Source organism: Stegostoma tigrinum, chromosome 29 (assembly GCF_030684315.1).
Source record: "Stegostoma tigrinum isolate sSteTig4 chromosome 29, sSteTig4.hap1, whole genome shotgun sequence".
Lineage (NCBI taxonomy): Eukaryota > Metazoa > Chordata > Chondrichthyes > Orectolobiformes > Stegostomatidae > Stegostoma > Stegostoma tigrinum.
Window position 1 is genome coordinate 29,649,648 of NC_081382.1, and position 23,264 is coordinate 29,672,911.

A 23,264-nucleotide genomic window follows, 5' to 3' on the forward strand; every position below is an offset into this window, starting at 1 on the left:
TTCATCTTTGAAGTGAAAACAGATTACAAAGACTCCCTGATAGAAGTATGTACCGTATACTGAGTGGGCTGAAAACAATGACAGTTAAATAGTACAACTATTGAAAATATTCAGACTAATGCGATAACAAAATCCAACCATAGCAACAGGGAGAGAATCAGTCTGTAGTTCAACAAGCTAAACAGAGGGATTATTTTTCGACATCAATGCTGCTGGGAGTAGTTTCACACATGTCAGCAATCCATGGGCACCATTTTTAATCACAAATTAATGCATGGCAATTCTTAACCATTTATGTTTTACAAGTGAAAGAGGCTCCCTGTACAGTGTTAGAAAGTGGCCACAATAGTCACATAGGGTAACTGACAGTAAATCCCAAGATAAAAAGAACTGCATTTTTATAATGTATTACATGGGCACAAGATGTCTCATTGCACTTTACAGCCAAGGAAGTACTCTCAAAGTGAAGTCATTTCTGTAATGCAGGAAATATGGGAGCTGATTTGCACACAGCGAGATCCCATGAACACCAACCACAATGTTTTTGTAATGTTGATTTGGACATTGACATTGGCCAACACACCGAGCTAACCCAGAGACAGCAAGAACTGTTGATGCTGATATGTTTGACAATATGCAATATCAATTATCACATTCTGTGCTACCTCTTTATTGACCATATAGTGGCAGCCATGACTCGAGTTGATAGCACACCAGCCTCTGAGTCACAAAATTCCAGGGTTGAGTCCATCTCAAGATCTTGATGCTGAAAATCAAAGCTAATGCAGTACTGGAGGATAACAGTGCAGGGTTGGAGGAACACAGCAGGCCAGGTAACAGAGGAGCGGGAAAGTTGACGATTTCGGCCAAGGGTCCCGACCCAAAATGTCAACTTGCCTGCTCCTCTGATACTGCCTGGCCTGCTGTGCTCCTCCAACTCCATACTGTGTTAACACTGGGAAAACTGCCTGGTCTTCACCGAAACAGCGTTTTAGGATGTCTTGTATCTACAGGAGGGGAAAGATAAGCCCTCTGCTTTAGCTCTTGCAACAACATACTATTCCTCCAGTACTGCATTAGCTTTGATTTTCAGGATCAAAGATCTTGAGATGGACTCAACCCTGGAATTTTGTGACTCAGAGGCTGGTGTGCTATCAACTCGAGTCATGGCTGCCACTATATGGTCAATAAAGAGATAGCACAGAATGTGATAATTGATATTGCATATTGTCAAACATATCTTGCACTCATCAGGACAAAACAAGACAGAATGCCAAACCGCCAACTATCGCATTTTATTCCACAGGAGGAAAAGAGAAAAAAAAAGAGTGCTAAGCAATTGACAAGTCAATTCTGGTTTGTCAAAGCATTGCCATGGAGAAAGAAATGAGGATTCAAGCTGCAGAGAAAATTCCTAAAAATGCGCAAGGCTTGAATAAATTATTTTTGTAAACAGAGAACTTTGTCTAGCTAGCATAACTGAGTCAGATTAAGAGTTCAACTCATCATGTTAAATTGGTTGCAAGCATAGATATAACTGCACTCGGTGTTGTTCAGCAAGTATTGCTCAATATCAGAATAGCATCTAATGGCAGACATGCTACTTTGGAGACTGCAAGCGCTTTGCAGTGTACAACCTGTGCTCTGCCTACAACAAATAATTGAAAAAACACGCTCTTTGATTTGATCGAACAAGCATTACAACATGTGGCTCATATAAATAGTATCATACCAACACAAATTCATACACTGCTGCAGAAATATGTTGCAGACTAATTTTTGGACAGGTATCAGCATTCTGTTGGCAATTACTTAGTTATTGCAAGTGTAATAAGAGTCACACAGCTTAAAATTTCCCTGAAAATTGTCAGATTTGAAAGTATCAACAGTTGGCATTTTTCTGCATTTGCAAGGTGCACAGCACACAATGATCTGATCTGGACAGCCAGTGACCTGTGTGTGCATCAGGCTTACAAACTGAGGAAACGGTGAGAGCCCTATTTACATCTTTGCTGATCAATGTTAGGTGCATAAAATCATACAAATTCTAACAGGTGAGTTTTTAAAATTGAATCATGGGAAAAGGGCATCACTGTCTTGCATTTATTGCTCACCCTAATTGCCCACAGGGTGGTTAAAGAGTCAACCACATTGCTGTGGATCTGGAGTCACATGTTTCCTTCCCTAAAGGACACAGTAAAACAGATGGTTTTCCAATAATTGATAAAGGATTCAGGGTCATCTTTAGGCTCTTAGTTCTAGACTTTTTTTAAACTGAATTCAAAGTTTTCAAATTCCACCATCTACCATGGGAGTCCATGACCTAAGTCTCTGGATTAATGGTCTGGTGATAACAGCACCAGGCCATCACCATCCCATGAACTTATTAGCAGAGTGGAGAACTCATCTGCAGATTTTCAACTCCCCAACTCAAAATTAAATTTGAGCATAAGTGGAGTGATTCCAATGAATACCTTTGATTCCTGCAGTGTAAATTGTAACGATCATTTGAAATTTGGCATTCTACACGTTGTCCTGATGAACATGTAACAAAGTGCTTTGAAAATATGTCTCCCTATTCAGAGACCAAAAGGAAGACGGTACTGTACTATAAAATAGTGTTGTGACAACTTGAAGCACGTCCTATTTAAACAAGCGCAAAGAATGGAACCACTTTTTCCATGTTAGATACTCCAATACAAAAGTTGCACAACATACAATACCAAGTGAGAGGGAAACTTGATTTGGCCCAACTTGCTATAATCAGGATTTCAAGAAAATCCTCTCCATAATCATCACAGTAGCGTCAGACATTTGGGCTGAAGCAAGTCGGAACTTTCTTCAGCTCAAAAATACCCAGCTTTAAAGCCAAGCAGTTCAACTTTGCATCCCTCTGCCACTGGTCCTTCCTTGGACATATTGTGCTAGATATCTAACCCCATCAGAATATCCTAGCCGATCACCAAATCTACTTCTCACCTCTGCTATTAAATGCACTATTTAATCATACAGAATGCTCTCATCTAACACCCACATCTTGGCTAATATGCAGCATCTTCCTGATCATCATCATTTCAGAATCAACATACTTTACCCAAGCCTGGCCTCAGCTCTGAATCTTATAAACCTCTCTTCCTGAACATAGATCATAGAATCCCTACAGTGTGGAAACAGGTCCTTCAGCCCAACAAGTAAACAGTGACCCTTGGAACATCTCACCCAGACCTGTCCCCCTATAACCCACCTAAGCTATCCATCCCTTAACACTAAGGGCAATTTAGCATGGCCAATCCACCTAACCTGCACATCTTCGGACATCTTTCTCCTCTTCAGACTTTGTCTACTGTGTGCGTCGATTTTCCGCCAATTTATTTTTCCCTCCCATCCTCTACGTCCGCTCTACTATCAAGCGCAGAAAGGTCAAAACAGACACGAGTGACAAACGACTGGCCAGATTTGCACGGTGTACCCATACATACCAAGAAAAGAGCACATCAGCCGAAGTTAAATTGAGTTACGAGATAAAAATCTGAACTGAAATGAAGGCTGTACTCTATTCACACCCATAAGCACGGCATCATGATATCACTGGCTGAGAAACGGAGGGCACGGCTGAATCTGTACAAATAGGTGAATGACAGTGGCGGCCACTCGTGCCTGCACTGGCTCATTAAACCAGGGAAAATTATATGAAGTGGAAGTCAAGCAGGAGAACATCCGATTCGAGTGATGCCATCGGGCTGGAGGCGGCCAGCCGTATAAAGCAGGAGCCCACACCTTTCAGCCATCGACGCTGGCATAACTTTAAAACAGTAAACGGACAGCGCCAGGCCCAGCGGGCCCTGACCATCGCACCCCTCCTTCCCCACCACAACTCACCATCTCCTGAATAATGTCACCATAGTTGCCGTCGCCACCGGTCCGGCGGGGGGACATTCACTCTTCACACGAGCCCCCTCCTTCTGCTACTGTTGTTGCTGCCGCTGTTGCTCCTGCTACCTCCGAAGCTGCATCCTCTGGAATACTACCGGGGCAGCCGTGCAGGAGGGAAAAGGGACAAGTCCAAGTAGGGAAGACGGTCGGAAATGACGACGAGAGGGGCGCGACCAGCCGGATACTGACGTAGGTCGCTCCGATAACGCGTCACCCCGCCAACCGGATTACCCGCCTTCCTTTTCGGTACACAGTGCGGTGGGGAAAATGGAGGAAGCTCCTTGGGATGAGTTAGGGCGATTAAGTCAAAAGGATATTTATGTTTTATCGTGAGGGATTGATTTTAAACCCTTACGTGTAAAAAAAAGGAGCCTGTATCAATGATGGCGGCGCCCCTGGCGTTCCCCCCCCCACACCAGGACTGGGTCAGCGTTACGCGTGCGCACGCGCCGTTCCGTGTGTTTTTGGGGGGAGGGGGGAGGTCCGGGGAGGTATCTAATACAGGGACACACACCCCTGTTAACGGGAGAGGTGGGAAAGCGGTGAACAACGAGATCCGGCCTGTCGAAACTAAAAGAAGGGGAGGGGAGGTCGATAGGTGAAAGGGACCGTAGTGTACTGTGTGTGTGATTGAACGCGAACGGTGGAAGTGGAGCCGTTCCGTCGGCAAATGGCAGACGAGGCAGTTGTTGTGGGGGAGGGGAGGTCACATGAGGGTCATCCCCTGCCTTGTCCCCCAGAGCGCATGCTCCTCCCGAAGCATCTGCTGCGCTAGCAGGAGTTGAGGAGGACAACGATGAGCAATGAAGAGCACACGCCGCTCCTGGAACCTGCTGCTGGGGGTTTCACTGAACAACAGCAACAGTATTTTCAGTAAGTGATCCTCCCCCGCCCCCCCCCCCCTCATTTGCATCTCCCCCAGTGCTTTCCAGCCGCATCTGATTTTGTTCTTTGCAATATTGTTACACCCAAGAGGCCAGGCAGCATCAGAGGTGCAGGAAAGTTGCTGTTCCTGCCCTGCTGTGTTCCTCCAGTTCCACACTGTGTTATCTCTGACTCCAGCATCTGCGGTTCTTACTGTCTCATTGTTACACCCAGTGCGTGCGGCAATTGCTGTCTTCCTTGTCGATCATGTTGAGTTATTTTCGCTAGTGTTTTTGCCATAGTACTTACTGGGAAGTTTTCGTTTGTTCTGCCACTTCGCAGACTTTTTTTGGTGAATCAGTAACTGACATTTGTAAAATGTTAATGTTCGTATACTCGTCTTATTTCTGAAGGTGTTGTTTTGCGATGCGATGGGGGATAGTGATGGCCAGGTGATATTCGTGTAAAGTAGAAAGATTTATTTTGTAAGGGTGTTCCTTTCGGTGAGAAATGGTCAACTATGCAAACACCCTACTATCCTGGGTGTAACCATAATCTAGTGTTTAGTTGCTGAGCTTTCAATAATGAGTTTGCAGCTGCTATTTGCACACTGTGCCCCCAAATAGTTCATTTCATACATTTCACACACAGATGGCGGTATACCCACTGTGCTGTCTACAGTATGAGCAGTGGGATTGTAAGGTAAAGAACTCTGAGTAGCAAGTGTTTGACATGTGACTTTGCTAGATTCTCAAAGTTGTCATCAATAGCATGATAAATAAGTCATTGTTCCTGTTAGTCCTGTAATATGGCTGGCAGCAAATAGAATACATACTTGAATCAGCACAACAGTCCCTGGAAGAGAGATCAAACTTGCATTGAGATAGCACACTCAGCATTCCTGTACTTCAAATGCCATGTTCAGAGTTATACTGAAAGCTATTGCAGCAGTAAAATTGCTCAAAGCAAGATAAAAAGCAGATTTTGTTTTGCTGTCGGTTGCAATATTAAAAAGTACCTTGGGACATCAGGAGAAAGACCCAGCACCATTTGGAACTGGTGCCATAGGATCTCGTAAAATTACTTGAGAAGGCAGATGAGACTGTATTTAACATCTGACATGTGACAAAATCATTGTGGAGCATGCCACTGGAGTCTCAGCCTCCGTTATACGCTCGTATCTCTGGGATTAGGCTCAAACCCAAAACGTTCAGGCTTGGAAGCAAGGGTAGCAGCGCTGAACCAAGAGTTGCACCAAAGTTGCACCTCGTTGCCCATTTCTAACATCAAGTTCTAGGTTTGTTAAATTTGCTCCCTGCTTTGTTTGTGATCTCTATTCTTAGGTGTTAATGAATCCCACAGGAATGCATTGTGCTTTGGTTTTCATAGCAAGGTTATTTTACCTTTTTATCTGTTATTTTAACACCGGAATTTAATAATAACATTTATTCTTGCTTTACAGGTTTATCCAACTCTGAATAGGGAGTCACTTGAGAAGGCTGGGGCTTCATAGGAATTTGTCAAATTAGAAACTGTGAAAGAAAATATAATGTTAGTCTTTCCTTGTCCACTTTCCAGTTATACTGTAAAGGTAATAACAACGTGATGGCATTTTTAAAAAGAAAGCAATAACTACAAGTGACACAAATTAAACAAGGCCGGATGTTATTCAAAATTGAGAGGCTGAGATTTCAGAACAGATTCCTAGAGAGCACCATTTGTCGCATCTGATCAGAATAATGCTGACTTTGTCTTCTGCCTCCCAACCAATTAGGAATCATATCTCAAATTTTCATCCTATTCTTTGCTTTTTAGTTTTAAGCCCATTATCTCATGTACAGCACCTTTATCGAATATCTTGAAAGTTCATGTGGACAGCATCCATAGGCTTCTATCTGCCATGCTGGTGCCCTGATCTCAAAATCCAATCAGATTAAATCAGGCCATGTCCTTTGTTTCATAAAAGCATCCTGACTGTTCCTGTGATATCTGTCCAAGTGCTTCCACTGATTCCACCAAATTTTCTACAGTTAATGTTAAACTGAGAGGACTGTAGGTATCTGATTTCTCCCTCCCTTCTTTTGATAAGACATTTGTAGCTTTGTGATCTAATGGGTGATTTTTAAATCAAGCTACATTAAGGTAATGCATAGAGTATCTTCAGGATAGCCAGTAAGCGATACATAGAATAAAGTGATTTTCTGGAAACAATGGTGAAATTAGCATATCTAAATCAGAGAATGAATCCACTGTTAACCTGCAGCCTTCTCACGTGACTCACTATTCAGAGTTGGATAAACCTGTAAAGCAAGAATAAATGTTATTATTAAATTCCGGTGTTAAAACAACAGATAAGGTAAAACAACCTTGCTATGAAAACCAAAGCACAATGCATACCTGTGGGATTCATCCTCCTGGGGCTTCTTACCTCCCCTTTTAATGCCCATTTTTCTTTTCACATTTAATCAAGTGAAATATTCAGAGATTTTTCTAATGCAAGGAGCATCATCTAAACTGGAAAATTTTGAAATAGAGATTTCTTGGCTGTAAAAGGAAAAAAGCTTTTTCCCTTTATAACACCCATCACCACTCTCATTGCCTTTTGATCCGTGACACTGTTGTCAGTTAATCCCTCCATCCCTCTGCCATATCCAAATTTTCCCTTGTGCTTATCCTCCCCTCCTGCATGGTTTATGATAATTGATAACCCATCATGTTTCTACCTTGCTTCAGTACTGAATAAGTCATTTAACTTGAAATGTTTACTGTTTCCACAGATCTGTGTTTCTTGAGCATTTTATTACTGGAAATCTGAAATAAAAACAATGACATTTTGCTTTATAGTGATGATGATTGGGCTGTAAGCACTTAATCAGAGCTAGTTTCATAATGTAGTAATATTTTGCCTGATAGCTGCTGGCTGGTCTACATACATAAGAACTAGGCGTTGGAATAGTCAATTCAGCCACTTGAGCCTGCTGTGCTGTTTGATACCATCATGACTGACCTCATCTTGACCTCACTGTCCTGCCTGCTGTCCAAAACAATTCTAATTTAAAAATCTTTCTCCTCCTATGCTCGGTGTCCCAGCATCCATACACTCTGAGGTAGTGAATTCCACAAATTCACAACCCTTTCAGAGAAGTAATTTCTCATCAGTTTTAAATCTGCTACCCGTTATCCTAAAATTATGATGTCTCATTCTAGATTGCCTCATATAAGGATATGTACTCTTTACACCTACTTTGTCAATCCATTTTAGCATTTTGTATACCGCAATATACCTCCATTAGATCTCCCCTCATTCTGCTAAACTCCAGAGAATATAGGCTTAAACTGCTCAATATCTCTTGTGAAACAAGCCCCTCATCTCTCGAGTCAATTTAGCATATCTCCTCTGAATTGCTTCCCGTACAACTGCATCTCTCCTTAAGTAAGGGCACTGAAATTGTACGCAAAACTCCAGGTATCATTTTATTCTAATGCTTGTGCAGTCACAGTAATGCTTCCCTACTTTTATCCTCTATCACTTTAGCAATAAATATCAAATTCAGAGTTTTGTTTCAAAATTATTGCAGTGCCCACTGGCATTGGACGTGTGTGTGTCCTGTCTCTCTTCTGCTAATTGTTGGATCAATTTGAAGAGATTCAAGTGTCTTTTTCATGCTCGTGTGTTTTGTAATGATTTGGTTTGAATAGCTGCAAAAATATCAGATTAATCTCTTCAAGCAATGACACTGCCTTGCTCCAGTTAGCAGAGATATGAACAGTGTCACTCTGAGTAAGATCAACGTTTTCATTAAAACTGTAATTATTTCACTGAGCAGCGTCTCCGAAATTAACATGTACCATTGGATTGTAAAGAGCTGATTCTATAGGTGTGTAAATTTTACTCAGATCTGTACATTATTGTGAAATTTGAATCAATGTATCTATGAATTTATTGATGTTCTAATTTGTTCTTGAATGTCATGAATAGCTCTGTTATTTCAGAACTATTGTTAGTGTCAGTACTTCTTGACTATGATATGTTATGTCTGCTTTCCATCATATACAGTTGTTTAAGTAATTTGATAATATAAGGCACGTCAGGAGAAGGACTATCAAGCCTGCTCCACCATTTTCTGATTATCCTGAAATCTACTTTCCTGCTTTTTCTCCATAACTCTTGATTTCTTTAGTGATGTAAAATGCCTGCCTATCTCAATTTTTGAATATGCCTAACAACGCAACCACTCCAACTCTGCAGTAAAGGTTCCACAGACTCATTTCCTTCTAAGAGAAAAATGCTCCTCCTTATCTCTGTCTGAAGTGGGTGACCGCTTAAAGTTTTTGAAAAGATTTGTAGCTCAGGTTGTGGATGAGATTGTAGACTTGCTCGCTGAGCTTTTGTGTTTGACTGTAGACATTTCATCACTGTGCTAGGTAACATTGTCAGTGTGCCTCTGGTGGAGCGTTCGTGTTCTGTCCCACTTGTTATTTATATGCTTCTGTTTGCTGGGGTAGGTGATATCACTTACGGTTCTGTTTTTCACTGGTTTTTCACGGGCCTGGTTCAGTGCGTTTGATGGAGTTCCAGCTAGTGTGCCAGGCCACCAGGAATTCCCTGGCATGTCTCTGTTTGGCTTGTGCTGTTATGGATGTGTTATCCCAGGGATGTTTGTGTCCTTCTTTGTCCGTGGGAGGCAATGGCCTAGTGGTATGATTACCGGACTGTTAATCCAGAGACCCAGTTAATGTTCTGGGAATCTGGGTTCAAATCCCACCACAGCAGATGGTGAAATTTGAATTCAATAAAAATCTGGAACAAAGAGTCTAATGATGACCATGAATCCATTGCTGATTGTTGGAAAAACCCATCTCGTTCATTAATGTCCTACAGGGGAGGAAACTGCCATCCTTACCTGGTCTGGCGTACATGTGACAGCAGTATGGTTGACTCTTAACTGCTCTCTGGGCAATTAGGGATGGGCAATAAATGCTGGCCTAGGCAGCGACACCCACATCCCATGAATGAATAAAGAATAAAGTGTGAATTGAGACCAGTGACAATTGGTCGTGTCTCTTGACGGCCAATTGGTGTTCATGTATCCTTATTGTGAGTTTTCTTCTCATATGGCCTATGTAATGTTTCTCACAGTCCTTGCATGGTACTTTGTACATTACATCAGTTTTATTAGTTGTGGGTATGGGATCCTTTACGTTCATCAGTAGCTGTTGTATGGCAGTGGTTGGTTTGTGGGCTACCCTGACACCTAGCAGCTTGAATGGTCTTGTGGTCATCTGTGATGCATCTCTGTATGGTAGGGTGACAAGTGTGTCTATTTGTGTTGTTGCCTTGTTGAGGTCTGTTGCGGAGGCAATGGTGGATTGTGCTTTTCAAGATGTGTACAACCTCATAAGTGACCCCTTAAATAGAGATTGTGCCCCCAATCCTAGACTCTTCAGAGAGGGCATCAACCTCTCTAACGTCTATCCTCTGAGACCCCAAAGAATCTTCTATGTTTCAACAACATGACGTCTCATTTTCGTAATCTCCAACAAATACGGGCCCAACTTACCTGTCCTTAGGTGTGGTTCTAAGATCAACTTGGGCAACCTTCTTTGGACTGCTTCTAATAGCACTATATCTTTCCTTTTTAAATGAGGGGACTAAAACTGCTCACGGTATTCCATGTGTGGCCTAAGTTGTAATAAAAGCAGAAAGTGATAGAGAAACTCAACATGTCTGGTAGCAACTGTGGAGAGAGAAAAACAGTACAGTTGGACTCTAGGCTCCTGGTCTGATCCCTATGGCACTTTGAGTTAGGTGTTGCTGCCCTGAAAATACCCCCCCCCCCCCACCCCCCGCCCCCTTATCCCAAGTCTGTTTGTTTTTTTACTAGTTAGTCAATTCTTTATCCAAGGTAATACCTTCTTCACCCCACCTACATCATGTTATTATTAAATAACCTAATGTGGCATTTTATCAAATTCAAATATTTTACTGCGTAGTTCCCTTTTATTTATCCTGCTTGGTACCTCTTTGATGATTTTTGGTAAATTTGTCACACATGTTTTCCCTTTTATGAAGCCCTGCTTAATTTGCCTGATTTATATTTCTAAGTGCTGTGCCATTACCTTCTTTATCATGGATGCCAGCATTTTTCCAATAATGGATGTTAAGCCAGTTTGGTCTAGGATTATCTGTTTTGTCTCCTTCCCTTTTTGAACTACATTTGTAATTTTGCAGGCCTCTGAAACCTTTCCAGAGTTTTTCAGAAGGATTCTTGGAATATTGGAACCAATTGCATCCAGTTCTTCATAGCTACTTCCTTTTAATATCCTAAGGTGCATTCCATCAAGACCAGAGAAATTTCCTTGTTTTGACATTGTGTTTTTCTTTTGATCTGTTTATTAGTGCCTTACACTGGAAAGACAGATGAAAAATTTTGATTCAACTCTTCTGCATCCTGGCTCCCTATTATTATCATCACCCCAGCTTCATTCTTTTAAAATAATATGTTTGCTATGGACTTTATGCTCTTGATGTTTGTCTTGATGTTACTTGAGCTTTGAGGGTAAACATACCTTTTCCCTCTTTTATTACGTATTTGGAGTGTGAATCACCATGAATTACCTGTTTGTACAGAATCCATCCCTTTGATTACTGGCAGCTCCAGCAAATTCTCAGCTCTGGGCTTGATTCTAAACCTTTTCCAAAAATTATGGAAAAACTACATTAGCCTTGGTAGTGATTCTTTCAATCATGTATTCATAAATTTTTAAACAAACCATTTGCCCTTAATTTCTCCTACAATGCAGTCCATCTGAAGATGAATGTTTCCTACAGTATGCTTCATTCAAGATGGCACGGTGGCTCAGTGATTAGCGACGCTGCCTCACAGCTCCAGGGACCTGAGTTCACTTCCACCCTGGCGCGACTGTCTGTGTGGAGTTTGCACATTCTCCCATGTCTGCATGGGATTCCTCCGGGTGCTCTAGTTTCCTTCCACAGTCCAAAGATGTGCAGGCTAGGTGGATTAGCCTTTGGAAATGGAGGGTTATAGGGATAGGGTGGGCAATGGATCTGGGTGGAATGTTTTTTGGAGAGTTGGTGTGGGCTTATGGACCGAATAGTTTGCTTCCCCAGTGTAGGACTTTTATGACAACTAAAATAATGGGAATTGACATGTAATTGATTGGACTAGTTTGATAGCCAATTCAGGCTGTTGATCAGAACATTTGTGTTTTTCAAAACTGAATTTCTTTTTTTTTGAAAAGAAACTGAATTGAATTTGACTGAACTCTATCACATGCTAAAGGCTTAATCACCTGTACCCTACTGCCATTTCCCTAGCATGCTCAGTAGTTGGTAGATAATGCTGTATTGGTACAAATTCTTACTGTTTTTCAAAAGCAGCACATGGGTAAGCAATTTCCTTTTAATTGGGTTAATGAGTGCAAATGTTCATACAATGAGAGAGTTTTGTTTTTGCAGAGACAGGTTTATGTTGAAAGAAGGTATTCTAACCTTGCTGCAAACCTTAAGCCCAAATTTTAATTGGTGATTAGAATTGTGGCTTTAAAAGAAAGTAACCATTTTTTAATTGTATTAGAAACACTTGAGAATTCTGAAACATGAACTCCAAGTTCTAACAGAAACTTATAGACTTACAGACAATAAGGACTGCAGATGCTGGAAGCCAGTGTCTTTAGGTGTGAATCTGAAAAAGCACAGCAGGTCAGACAGTGTCTAAGGAGCAGGAACGTCAATGTTTCAGGCTCAAACCCTTTGTCAGGACTGGGGAAGAGGAGGGGAGCCCAGAATCACATGGAGGGAGTGCAGCTGGTGAAAAGGTAGAAGAGATGGTGATAGGGGATTATTGAGAACATTTGGTGGGAAGGTGGACAAATTAAGTCAAGTCAGGGAGATGAGGACGAGGAGAGGGAGGGATGGGCATGGGATAAGGCTGGGGTTGGAGATATTTTGGTTCCCCAGCTGTAAAAGGAGTAGAAATGTCATCCAAGTATGAAAAATGGAAACTATCCATTCAACACTATTTGACTTGGATTCATTGCATAGAGCTCATAAAATACAATCATCTGGATTTTGAATTGGTGATAACAGTGACATTCACTGATCCTTTATAATGGAAAAGATGTGTTAGCAAATCTTGGCATCTATACTTAAGCACACAAACCTGGAAGATATCTCCCATCTCTTGAGGGTCACTGTAGCATTCCTCTCCAGAGATGTAGCGCTGAAGTCACTGCAGTGGCTCAAAATGTGATATTGAAACACCAGAGGTGCCAAAACCAGTTAAGCTGGTGTCTTCGGGAGTAAGTGAATTTTCAGTGTGGTATCATGTGTCATCAACTAGCTTCTCTGACCCTGAATATTTAGTTTTAGAAATCTGGCCGTAACTTCAGAAATTGATCTGTCAAAGCTTTTTTAAAATATTTAGTTTTATGCTTCTCATCTTTTATTTCTTGGACACACTTGAAAATTCTGGTTTAGTGAGGCTTCTTCAGTCACAAGTTGAAAAACCTTTGTTTTTTGCCCTGCTCACAGACTCCACCGATTCCCTTTAGATGATGCTATGCTGGCCCAATGCAGGATTTCAGCAAGCCTCGCACAAAACATCCCTCGTTTTCTAGACAGCTGCAAACTACTGATCAAAACATTTGAAAAATATTTGTTCGCTTCTGTGACCAAATCTTTCGAACTGCATTCTGAACCTTTAGTCTTCTACATACGAACTTTCTGAGAAGTTAATCTATTCCTGAAACATGAAATTTCTTAGGTAGTTCAGAATTTTAATTCTAAATTCTTGATGAAGATATTTTTCATGCTTTGTTTGCAAGAAAATATTTACTAAAGTGGCAACTTGAAAGACTATTCTAAAATGGGCATAGTTCCAATCACAAGGTTGAATATCCTTTGCTTGATAATGTAAACATAATATGAAGGAAAAACTAATTTCTGAAAATTCCTGTCTATGAGTGACTGACATAATTCTATAGATATTGGATTTCATTTCAATGCTCCTTTGTTTTTCTTCACCAATATTTAAAATGCCTGTTTCTAAAACAGGATTAGGTTCAGTTCTTGACTTTCGGTACTTCATGTGCTTTGATTCAAAAACGCTAAGTCAAATTTGACAATGTTCTCCTATAATGTGTTTTAAATAATCTTTTACATTTCTGCATCACAGGTCATTTGAATAGGGCTCAGTCCACTCTACATTTAAAAGTTGGCCCATTTTCCAATACTTAAGATTCTCATGGTAAAGACAAGTCAAAAGACAACTTGTTATAGCTAGCATGGTTCAGTTCAATGAAATTTGTAACATAAATATGTCTGAAAATACTTCACTGATAATTTCAATCATTATTTAACAATAAATTTCTTGCTGCAATTATATAGGGCCTTCATGAGACTACAGCTGGAATATTGTATGCAGTTTTGGTTGCCCGATCTGAAGAAGTGTGCTGTTGGTATAGAGGGAGTGCAGCAAAGGTTTACCAGACTGGTTCCTGGAATTGCAGGACTGACGTGAGGAGAAGCTGTTTAGAATTATTTTACCTAGGTTCAGAAGGATGGGGGGGTGTGGGATTTCATGAAAACCTATAAAATTCTGACAGGGTTAGACAAGGTAGATTCTGGAAGAATGAAATCATTTAGGACTGACTATGAGGATAAATCTCTTCAAGTTAGTAGTGAACCTGTGGAGTTCGCAACCACAAAGTACTCCAGTTAAAACATTATGATTTCAGGAGTTGGATGTAGCATTTGGGCCTCAAAGGATAAGGGGTAGAAGTTGGCACAAGATATCGATTTGGATATTCAGCATGAACATTATGAATGGGGGAATAGACTTGAAGTGTTGAATGGATATTCCTCCTCTTTGTTTCAAATATAACCATTTTTGTTTATTTTTAAATCTTGCCTTTTGAAGGCATCAACTTGTTGCTTTTTTAAAAAAAACTCTTTTAAAATCAGCGTTACACAGACGCATTTCCATAAGAATGAAGAAATGCCACCAGCCACCTCTGTGTATTACCTTGTCAGGCTCAAAAGAAAATTGGTCCAGAGTTACGGGCAGACACAGGTGGAATATGTCCAATGAATAGAAAAAGGAGAGTATGTAGCTAGAAAGCAGCTCAGTGACACTGGATTTGCAAGTGTCTGTGTTTAATTTAACCCCTCCGTGTCTTTTGCCCTCTGCTAGTATCCCATTCTAACAAAGGTTATCTGTGCCCCTGCAAATGTGTTGTTCATGTTTTGTTTATAATGAAGCAATCCTGCTTATCATCTTACAAAATGAAATATGACCAACATAACTTACCTTTGTTATTTGCAAGGTTTACATGCTTGTCCCACAGTGTTAAATGTTCAAATCTTCAAACATGTTTGGATTAAAGGCTGGCTCTGTTTCCCTGTATTTTCACAGAAACGTGTGGAATAGGAATCTGTATCTGGCTACATTTACTGCTGTTCTGGGGCCTCTTAGTTTTGGATTTGTCCTTGGCTACAGTTCTCCTGCTATTCCAGAATTGCAAACTGATTCAAACCCGCATCTGAATCTTGATTCCACTCAAGCTTCCTGGTTTGGGGTAAGCAATCACCTTACAATCTATGGATATCTTTTCAACCTTTTGAATGTTTGGTTTTGCAGATTCTTTAAATATTTAATTTTAGTGTTCCTCCTAATTGAGGTACTCATCTTGCTGTTGAATCTGATATTTGGTGTTTCATTCACCTCTTTGATTTTCCATTCTTCCCAACCATCAGCAAATAAGCTTGTAACAGTTATGGTGGTACTTAAAATAGGTTTGGGAAAAAGCATGTTACTAATTCATTGTTCAAAGAATTTCTCAGCTGACTTATCTCCTTCATTTGCCCCACTTCATCTGTCAGCTAGCCTTTTTGTGGCAACAGACATTTTAATTTAATCAGCCTTTTGTCACCATGGGGGTTGCATGTTGAAATTTAATGAATATTCATACTTCTTTTGATAGCGTGCAATGTCTGAATGAATAAGAAGGATACATTAAGTTGTTTGATTGTTAAGTTGCATGAATCGTTTCAATATTGAGTTTTTTTTCTGCCTAGCTAATATAAATGTAAGTGAAACAATTGAAATACTTAATGGAAATGAAAATAATACCTGCCTTTTTTCTTGTAGTCCTTAGTTACTGTAGGTGCAGCTGTGGGTGGCATAATTGGAGGATGGATTGTTGATAAAATTGGCAGAAAGCTGACCCTGATGAGCTGTGCTGTTCCGTATGTTGTCGGGTTTATGATAATTGTTGCAGCACGGAATGTCTGGATGCTGTACGGTGGTAGAATATTGACTGGATTGGCCAGTGGAGTCACCTCACTGGTTGTGCCTGTAAGTTCTGTGTGTCTACTTTGATTAAGGTTCTTGTATTTATATAAAAATGTTTGAATTATTGACAGCCTTGCAAGAATATGTAAAAGTACACTGAGTAAAATGAATTTCCAAGTATATTGAATTCCCTTCCAACACCTCCCCTTTTACAAATTGTTTTTCTGTATTTCCCTGTGATCTGGCCCGTTACTGTCAGACACGTCCATTAATTGTGCTGTGTGTATCATGACTCCTGCAGTGCTTGCTGTTGACACCTGTTTTGTGACCTGTGGACAGCACCAGAGACACATTAGACTAAGCTTGCTCTAAATTTTATCTTTTGTGGTCAGAATAAAGGCCAATGCAATATGGAAGCTCCCCCTTTGAAAATAGATATTATTGATAGCTACCAGCTGATCTCTATAGTAGCTCTGAGCAAAAGCTTTTGAAATGTCATTTTGGAGGAATGTAAAAGACCAAATCAATAATTAACACATTGCAGTCACTCAACATGTCCTCCTGTATTTTACCAATTAGAGTTGTGTTAATTACTGTCCTCTTTGTGCCCATTTCTCTTCTGTCAAAGATTAGCAGTGGAAATGAAATTAAATTGCTATCTTACTCCTATTTGGCAGCCCTCTAGGTTGAACTGGAACATGGAAAACACTTAAAGTTTCATCCCATTAGAAGCCCTTAGGATTAATAAGTTGTAATTTTCAGTGTAGAAAATTAAAAACTACAGTCTTTTTCTTGCGAGGTGCCTTTCTACTATGTAATATGTATCATATGATTTGAGGTCAGTTACGGTCAACAGTAGAAGGAGGAAAGTGTAAAGTCTATCTCCAAAAGGAGAAGCTGACTGAGATAGAAGGAAACAATGTGGATAATTGTAATGAAGAGATTTGCTCTTTAATACAGCAGGCTTTCAGTCACTTGACAGAATACCTTGTTGCTAGAAGTTCCCAACAAGGGCTAAGACATCACTTGGCTGATGGTGAGAAGAGCACTACCTGTGAAATCCTTCGTGTACACCGGGATGTTCTGCAACACTGCACGCTATCTTCTTGGTGGTTGTGTAGTGGATAGAGACTGTCACCGACTGGAATGTGTCTTTGCAAAAGAAGTCTGGAGAGAGATGCAGTAGTTTTTGTCAAGGTTCATCCCAAGCAGCTCCATGAAGCAGGACTGTGTGCTTTACAGGCTGTTCCCCTGAGATGCAAACTGCGACAAAATATCAACTACTCCTGGAGGACCATCAGCTTGGTGAAAGATGTTCTTTGGTTTGCCGGAAACTTGTTGGCCTTCAAGAGCAAAGAGTTGACCGCGACTGAATGTTGCAGACTGGCACGTTCCTAGGTCCAGAACTATATGCTGAGGGAGGGAATAAAGGTTGGGGCTGTTGTCCGCTTTCTGCTGAAGTTAGTTGGGGTCATTCAGTTATTGGATTGTCGTGGAGCCTCAAATGCATGTAAATATAGTCTTGTATAAGTAAGAAATGTCTTGGGTTTTTGTTCTCAATGTGCAACAGCTATATAGAACTGAACTGCTGTAGTAACTAAGGGTATAAAGCTTCCTTATGAATGGAATATGTTTTTGAAATTTAAAAAAAAAACCTTTTTTACACCATGCCCATATTTATTTGCTCACACGAGGGCCAGATCAGTGCAATGTAGTGCCAGTTTCTGACCCAAATCTGTCTCTTTTTGTACTGAGTGAATTAGGCTAAAATTACCCACAGCTGTTATCATTATTGTGAGTTTCTTATGTGATTGTTAGCAGAGATCAATGTGAACAGCTTTCACATCACAACTACATTGGGCCATTGCTATCAATTCTGTTTTTTTTTAACAAATTTGCACAACTTGGTTAATAAGTAAAGGTCCTTGAATTTTTATATTGGGCAAAAACCAGAATCTGTTTGGGATACTGAAAGTTTGTTTGCATTAAAATGGCAGTTTGCCTAGTTTTATATTTACAGATCCCTCGTAAGTTTAAAATCAATCTGTTTGATCCAAAGAGTTACTGTATAAACTTGGAATTGGGCATTTTACTCAACACATTTTGTATGATCACAGTTAAACTCTGCACGTACAGGTCAAACTATCCTCAATTATTAACCAGGATTCTCTACATATTAGCTATTTCACAAGTCTGACCATTTTAAAATTGTTCACCATCTCATCTATAAATAAAAATTCTATAGTGGCTTTTCCTATTTATAAAATTCAGCTGGATGAATGCTGTTCCAAATAAACAAATGTATCATCATGTCAGGTACAAGAGGATCAAATTGAGAGAAATGCATACTTGGGCAAGTTCTTCAAAAGAACCAAACCTGAAGCCAATAAGAGAGTTTGCAGAAACAAAAATGTACTTGTACTTATGTACTCAGCGGAGGATAAAGGCTAAAATGATCAAAATTCATTCTTTGTTTCCCTCAAGAAAACAAAGAGACAATCATCACATGGTGATGACTCATGTATGGTCCACAAGTTGAATTATGCAAGCATTCTCTGCCCTTGTGATCATCTCCACAGAAATCAAATGAATGAATCTGTGGAACTGCCTCTGCGTAATGTCAGAAAGCATCAGCTTCCCAACTGGTCTGAAATGCCTACTTTCTGAACCTGAATTGTTTCACATTTAATTAAATATTTACATGAATTGGGTGAGGTTTGGGGGAAAAAAAACCATCAGCATAAAGTATTCAAAACTTCTGCCACTTATTCTGGCTTAAGTCAACCACGAGAAGGCAAGCTCAACTGAAAAATTGATAATGTATTGTTAAGAAACACTGAGTTTACATTCCTGAAAACTGATTTGTTATTGCTTCCTGAGGAGTCAGTCAACAACTCAGAAATAAGAGGAATGAGCAATGGTTATCGCAAAGAATTGACGTTCCTTGTGCTGGTGCGACTGGTGTAAGCCCTCTTCATTTTTTGGGTTTACCCAACAAAAAAATTACATAATTGATGTGCAATAATATTTTCTTTTCTAGGTCTACATTTCTGAAATGGCCCACCCTAAAATACGAGGGCTGTTAGGATCCAGTGTTCAGCTGATGGTGGTAACCGGAATCATGGGTGCATATGTCAGTGGTATGAATTAAGGTTTTCTTTTCAGTATGTGTGCTACTAATGCTGAAATGAGGTGCACATATTAAATGTGGCTGCCATAATCTCTCTGTGCACTTGCAGATGCACCCATAGGTTAACAGTGACAACAAGCGATTTTAGTTTTGTACACGTGCGCAAATGACCTCCTCGATGTTGATTTGGTTTGAGGAAAGACTGAAATCATTGTTCACATTCCCAAACTGTTTTCAAAGGAGCTTTTGTTACAAAGTCATCAAGACGAGACAGTGGACTTGCTTGCGCTGAAGACAGCAATTCCTGTGCCCCTTGACATTAATGTTGCTGACTGAGAAAATCTTTGGTTCCTCATTTGACAGTTCAAGGTTACAAGAGGTTCAACCAAATAATTCAATTAAACTGGGCCATCAAAGATGAACTACTTGCCCTTCTACCATACCCGGGCTAATTTTTTTTACTCCTAGCATGCATCATTTGAAACAAGTAAAAAGATGACCCTCCAATTTTGAGAGGCATGTTATGGTTGTGTGTGTATATTCTGTCACTCTCTCCCTTCTGCCACCAAGAAAAATCCTACAGGTATTACTGGGCAGAAATGCATCATTTTCTTTTAAGATTGCATTTTCAAAAAGCTGAACTATTATGCAACTTTATTGTGCATTTCCCTGTCACAACTACTTTGTTACTTCCCTGCACACCCTGAATCTTGCATCTTTACTCTTTAATTTTCCAGCTGACAATTTGTCATTTTGTTTAGGAAAGGCATTGAGATATGTAAAGTAGTGGTCATAATGGCTTTACCTGCAAATTATTTTCAGTATTGTTTTGATCAGTTCATTTGGTATAAATTGACAGCGCTAGTTGTCTAAGTTTACGCCTTTCAAAGAAAAGGCATGCTACATGGAAGCCCACTCTTAGTCTTCTGTTTCTGTAGAAATCAGGCAGCATTTCCACTTTGGCAATAAATAGCATTGACAATGAACATTGGTTGCAGAAGAGACTCAATCTTGCAATTAATTGACAAATTTTGCTTGGACACATTTGAACTCAGCCTGCTATGAAATCAGCCTGGGTTCAGTACTATTTCTGTGGCAATCATTTTCGGCTTAAAATACCAGCTTGTGGCTTTTTAGAGAACTGACCTAACTCTGCACTTACAGTAAAAGGAAACCGTGCAAGTATGGACGAATAAATTGGCCACCAAGTGTATATAACACAATGCAACACGAGATCATCAAATAGTAACATTAAAATATGCACAACTTGTATAGTATGGGTGCACGCATATGAGCGACCTTGTTGGTTTGCCCGTGCCATAGAACCACAGCTATATCCCTCAACGTAAAGTTTGGTATCAACTTATTTCCTGCTCACACTGGGCAATTAAAAGTGGGTGAATTGTTTTGGAGATTGGATCTTGTTTCTGATCTAACCTTCAGTTTTGTCAGCATGTAAGTTAAAAGTAATAGTAGGCCACATGGCACTCAAATCTATTCTACCACTCAGTAAGATCATGGCTAATTACGGTCCTGGGGAGAGGGGTATTCTTCTTTTTGTCTTACATTGGCGATCCCTTTATTTTTAAATGTTGACCCCCCCCCCACCCCGCCTTGTTCTAGATTCTCCAAGAGGAAGAATTCTTTCCATATTCACACTGTCAGGATCCTTAAGGATGATCTGTATTGCAGTAGCTCAACTATTTTACTGGTAACTACATCATGACTTGTTTTATTTTTGTCAGGAATGGTCTTGACCTGGTATTGGCTTGCTGTGTTATGTTCCTTACCACCAACCCTCATGGTCGTACTAATGTGCTTCATGCCAGAAACTCCCCGGTACCTGCTTAGAAAGAACAAACGTGCTGAAGCACTAAGGGTCCTGGCATGGCTGAGAGGACCTGAAGTAGATTCTGAATGGGAATGCAGACAGATTGAAGCAAATTGCGATGAGCAGGTAATTGTACTGAATGAAGCTCCAACCTTTTTAAAGTGGTTGGTCACACATTTTGAATAAACTTTGAAATTCAAACTGCTTCACTCCATGCTGTGGTTGGTTCGCTCACTGAGCTGGTTCATTAGTTCGCCGACGTTTCATGATCCTGCTGAGTAACATCATCAGTACAGTTTCTCATGAAGCACTGTTGTGTTTTCCCGTCTAGTATTTAAACTGTGGCATCTGTTAGAACTGGTTACGCCACTTCCAGTTTTTCCTAGCTGTGGTCCAAACTGAGATAGGCATGAGAATTTCTAGAGGCTTGGTTCTCCACCAAGAAGGGCATCAATAAACAAACTGAATTAGACCCTATATATACACCACTGCAAAGGAAAACCCAAGACATGCCCCTTAGCAAGCACTAGTGCTTAATGAGGATTCCTGTTGTAGAGCTGCAACGGTGACATTGAGCTGTCCAAACCATAAATGAAAAGCAGAAATAGTCAAATCACTTCAGTTTTGTTTGCTGTAATAAAAGTGTCGTTCGTAAGTTTTTCACCTTCAGTGAATTCAATTATATTTGCCAGAACTTGAAAAATTTGGCAATTCATCACACTTTAGTAGCAGTTATAATACTATTCCACAGTTTTAGTAGGCAGATCCATTGTTTGGTTATTATTCAAATTGATGCTGAAAACCCCCTTGCACCTCATTGAGCAAAGCTGCTTCTATTGTTTCTAACAGCAATATAACAAGCTAAATTTCTCAAAATTAATTGATCTCGTTGTTAGCTTTTTGAGAGGTGGGTGAGAGGGCATTGGCTGTAGGTGATAGCACAACCTGTTGACAGAATCAGGAATTCTGTGTTCATCTACACATGGGCTAAATTTTGTAGTTCTGACCCAATTCAGAAGGATATTGACAGTGCATGCAGACCAGTTTTACATAGCAAAACGTACAGATTTTGGGCAATGCTAGATACTGTAACAGCTATGTCAGTTGACTGATTCATTATATTTTAACTGCTCATGCCTTTTCTATTTTGTTCATAGGATACCAAGTTTGCACTTTCAGATCTAAAAAATCCAACAATTTACAAGCCTTTACTTATAGGAATATCTATGATGCTATTTCAGCAGTTAAGTGGAATCAATGCAGTGATGTTTTATGCTGAAAGCATCTTTGAACAAGCACATTTTAAGGTAATAAAGTTGTATAATCAGAGACAATATATTCATGTTTTATATTAACTGTTCAGCAGTCACCTTTTTCGTACTTGCATCAAAAAAGGTTTGCACTTGCAAGACATTCGGTTATTACCCTGGTTCTTAAATTTGACAAGTCGTCAACATGTAGATATATCCTTGTATTATGAGTCTGCATTAATGCACGTTGTTCTTGATTGACCTCACTGGTTTATAAGTGGCTTCTGTTAGAACAGAGATTTTTGAAAGCACAGGCCCAGTTAATGCAAGTATGCATGAGTCATACAAGACAAACTTGCAATTAAGTGATGCAGTAAAACCATTCCTTTTTTTCTCATCGATTCATTGGGAGAAAGTTACTACCATCTGCCATCACCACAGAAAAGTGCCCTTTACAAAGGAACTGTCTAAGCATATTGTTTAATATCTACATAAGATAGTCAGAAATGTAACAAGAAGACTTGTCTTGACCATCCCAGATTTTTATTCCTGAACAATTGGATGTACTTTCAGCTGTCAAAGGCCCAAGCTCTGAGCTTCTGTCTTAAATTTTCCATCTATTATTCATTTAAAACTTCTGTGAAAGCCTACCTTTTGACCAAACTGTTGGTCTCTTATCCAAATGATACTGTATGGGACCTGGTGTCAGGTTTAGCTTTGTGATGCTCCTGTGAGGCACTTGGGATGTTTCAATATGTTAGAGGTGCTGCATAAAATACAAGATGTATATTGTGCTCCATTGCCTTTGCGTATCACTTTTTCCTAGGGATGGGCAATTAAGGTTAGCCCAGCCAGCAAAGCCCACATCTCTTGAGTTACTTTTGTTTTAAAAAAATACACAATTTCAACTTGGGTAGATGAGCAATGATCAACATTGAAGC

The 23,264-nt window shown here is 40.0% G+C and overlaps 2 protein-coding genes across 4 annotated transcripts in view; one reads left to right on the forward strand and one right to left on the reverse strand.

The window, feature by feature from the left end:
• The window catches only part of fbxw2 (F-box and WD repeat domain containing 2), a 28,294-nt gene extending 24,221 nt beyond the window's left edge, over positions 1–4,073 (reverse strand). For both annotated transcript variants that reach the window (XM_048558727.2, XM_048558725.2), the window contains exon 1: positions 3,880–4,073. The gene's annotated coding sequence lies outside the window, so the exon portion shown is untranslated. The remainder of the gene's footprint in view (positions 1–3,879) is intronic.
• Positions 4,074–4,180: 107 nt separating this feature from the next.
• The window catches only part of slc2a8 (solute carrier family 2 member 8), a 30,950-nt gene continuing 11,866 nt past the window's right edge, over positions 4,181–23,264 (forward strand). For both annotated transcript variants that reach the window (XM_048558761.2, XM_048558760.2), the window contains exons 1-6: positions 4,181–4,806; positions 15,234–15,396; positions 15,969–16,175; positions 19,153–19,252; positions 20,988–21,199; positions 22,231–22,380. In XM_048558761.2, coding sequence (XP_048414718.1) covers positions 4,730–4,806; positions 15,234–15,396; positions 15,969–16,175; positions 19,153–19,252; positions 20,988–21,199; positions 22,231–22,380 — 909 coding nt within the window. In that variant the 5' untranslated portion in view covers positions 4,181–4,729. The remainder of the gene's footprint in view (positions 4,807–15,233; positions 15,397–15,968; positions 16,176–19,152; positions 19,253–20,987; positions 21,200–22,230; positions 22,381–23,264) is intronic.